Source organism: Myotis davidii, unplaced genomic scaffold, assembly GCF_000327345.1.
Source record: "Myotis davidii unplaced genomic scaffold, ASM32734v1 scaffold609, whole genome shotgun sequence".
NCBI lineage: Eukaryota > Metazoa > Chordata > Mammalia > Chiroptera > Vespertilionidae > Myotis > Myotis davidii.
In genome coordinates, this window is record NW_006300164.1 from 726,372 (window position 1) to 728,339 (window position 1,968).

The 1,968-nt window shown below is 63.8% G+C and overlaps 1 protein-coding gene across 1 annotated transcript in view; it reads left to right on the top strand.

Annotated features, from left to right (window-relative positions):
• UAP1L1 (UDP-N-acetylglucosamine pyrophosphorylase 1 like 1) overlaps window positions 1-362 on the top strand; it is a 4,079-nt gene extending 3,717 nt beyond the window's left edge. The window contains 1 exon segment of the mRNA XM_015572342.1: window positions 351-362. Coding sequence (XP_015427828.1) covers window positions 351-362 — 12 coding nt within the window.
• Window positions 363-1,968: the final 1,606 nt, after the last annotated feature.

Below are 1,968 nucleotides of genomic sequence, written 5' to 3' on the forward strand. Positions count from 1 at the left end.
GCTCGGGCGGGCACCCTTCCCGACCACGGGACCCAGAAGGAAGAGCCTTGGCTTACTCTGCGAGGGTGGACCTGTCCCCTCACCGGGTACCATAGACACAAGTGACCACAGGCCTTCTGTGGGGTCCAGGCGGGAGGCAGAGGGACTCTGGACCTTGGACTGTGGGGCTGAGGGAGGTGTGGCCTCACTGAGTGACAGCAGCAGGCCCTGCCTGGGAGCGGAGACAGGCAGTGGCCTCCCTGGGCAGCCCCAGCCACACCCGGCTTTTCTACAGATGAACAGACCCAACGAGAGGAGGGTCCCTGCCCCCCCATGGGTGACTTCTTTAGGGGCTCCCCCCTTCCTGGCAGCTGAACCAGTAACGGTGTGTCTGGGGGCGCACAGCCCGGCCGGCAGCCGAGAGGCCTGACTCCTCACGGTGAAGGGCTGGCGGCACCGGGGACTGAATTCTCTCCGTTCCCTCTGAGGCCTCGGCCCTCTGGTTTGAGCTCTGAGGGCTAGGTGCTGCCCCCTAGCACCTGTGGGACCAGCACCCCCTGCCTCCTTTGTGGTCATTAATCTGGAATTGAACCAGATGGGGGCACCCTCCCTCACCCAGTCTGCCAGCGGCTTCTGATCTTGGTGCTCACACACTCCTCCCCTGCTCTATAGAGGGGCACAGGCGCAGCCTCCGTACTTGGGGCCACAGCACCCTTCCCGCACCCCCACCACTTGGCTGAGGCTGGGGGAAGCCAGCTGGTCCTGGCTTTGCTGCTCTGGGCCCCCACGCCTCCTTCCCCTCTGGACACAGCACAGGGGCATCTACCTCCCCACTGACGTGAAGAGCAGCTCGCAGCTAAGCCGGGTCCCCTGCCCTCCCTCCACAGCCCTTTCCAGGCCTGCAGGGAACCCCGGGCTCCCCAGGGCAAGGGTGCTGTAGGACGGGGTCGGGCGCCGCTGACTTCTCCAGGGGCTTGGCGTGGACAGCGGCTTCCTGTGCGTCTGCACCTGGGCACCATGGAGTCAGGGCCGTGCCCAGGTCTCCCAGGCGCTTGCAAACCTCAAAACCAAACCATGTGCCTTAGGACCCTCATCTCAGCAGCTCCACAGGCAAGCGGGGGCCTAGGGCCCAGGGGCCCACCAGGCGGAGGCCCAGGTCCGGGATCCTGCCCAGAGCTGCTCACGACCGGAACTGGAACCCAGGACACGGCACGATCTCTGATGAGTCGTGTTTTCTGGGCAAACTATGGAAACAGCTCCCTTAAAACACACACACGTTTTCAGGTAATTCTATTTTCATATAAAGTTTCGAAGAGCACAGAGGTCCCAGGTACCCCTCACGGAGTTTCCCTAACACTGTAGCTTCAGGGGTTCCAGGACGCCACCACCCCAGGACACGTGCACTTCCCACCCTGCCTCTGTCCACTCTGTTCTGGAAGCTGGATGGTCCCATCACCACAGATCTTCGTGCCTTTCTCTCTCACCCCAGACAACTGCTAATGAAACAACTGTGTTGGAAACATGGCCAGACTCTTGATTTTTTTTGCACACAAGGTGGCGGGGGAGTCGCAGTAAACACGTGCTGTGGTTGGCCCAGCCCGGCCTGGAGAGCAGTGTGGGCCCAGCATGTGTGGGGGGAACAGCACCAGGTGTCCATCAGCCGGACCTGCCCTGGGCCGACTAGGAGCCCCTCCTGCTTGCTCTGCCCAGCTCCCCACCGGGCTGCGGGTGGGGCGGTGTTTGTAACAATCTAGTGGGCCCGGAACCTGCGCCTGGAACGAGCTCCAGGCTGGGCCCCTGGCCCTCAGGCCTGAGGCTGGTGACCGCGCCCTCCTGCTCCTGCAGCCTCCAGGAGCCAGCGCTTCCTTGGAAGCCGGTTGGGCAGGGAGGGATGCTGGGGCGTCGCCGGCACCACCCGCACAGCTGCGTGCGGGATGAGACCTGCAGGGGCCTGAGCGGCGGCCCCAGAAGAGGGCGGATAGGAAGGCG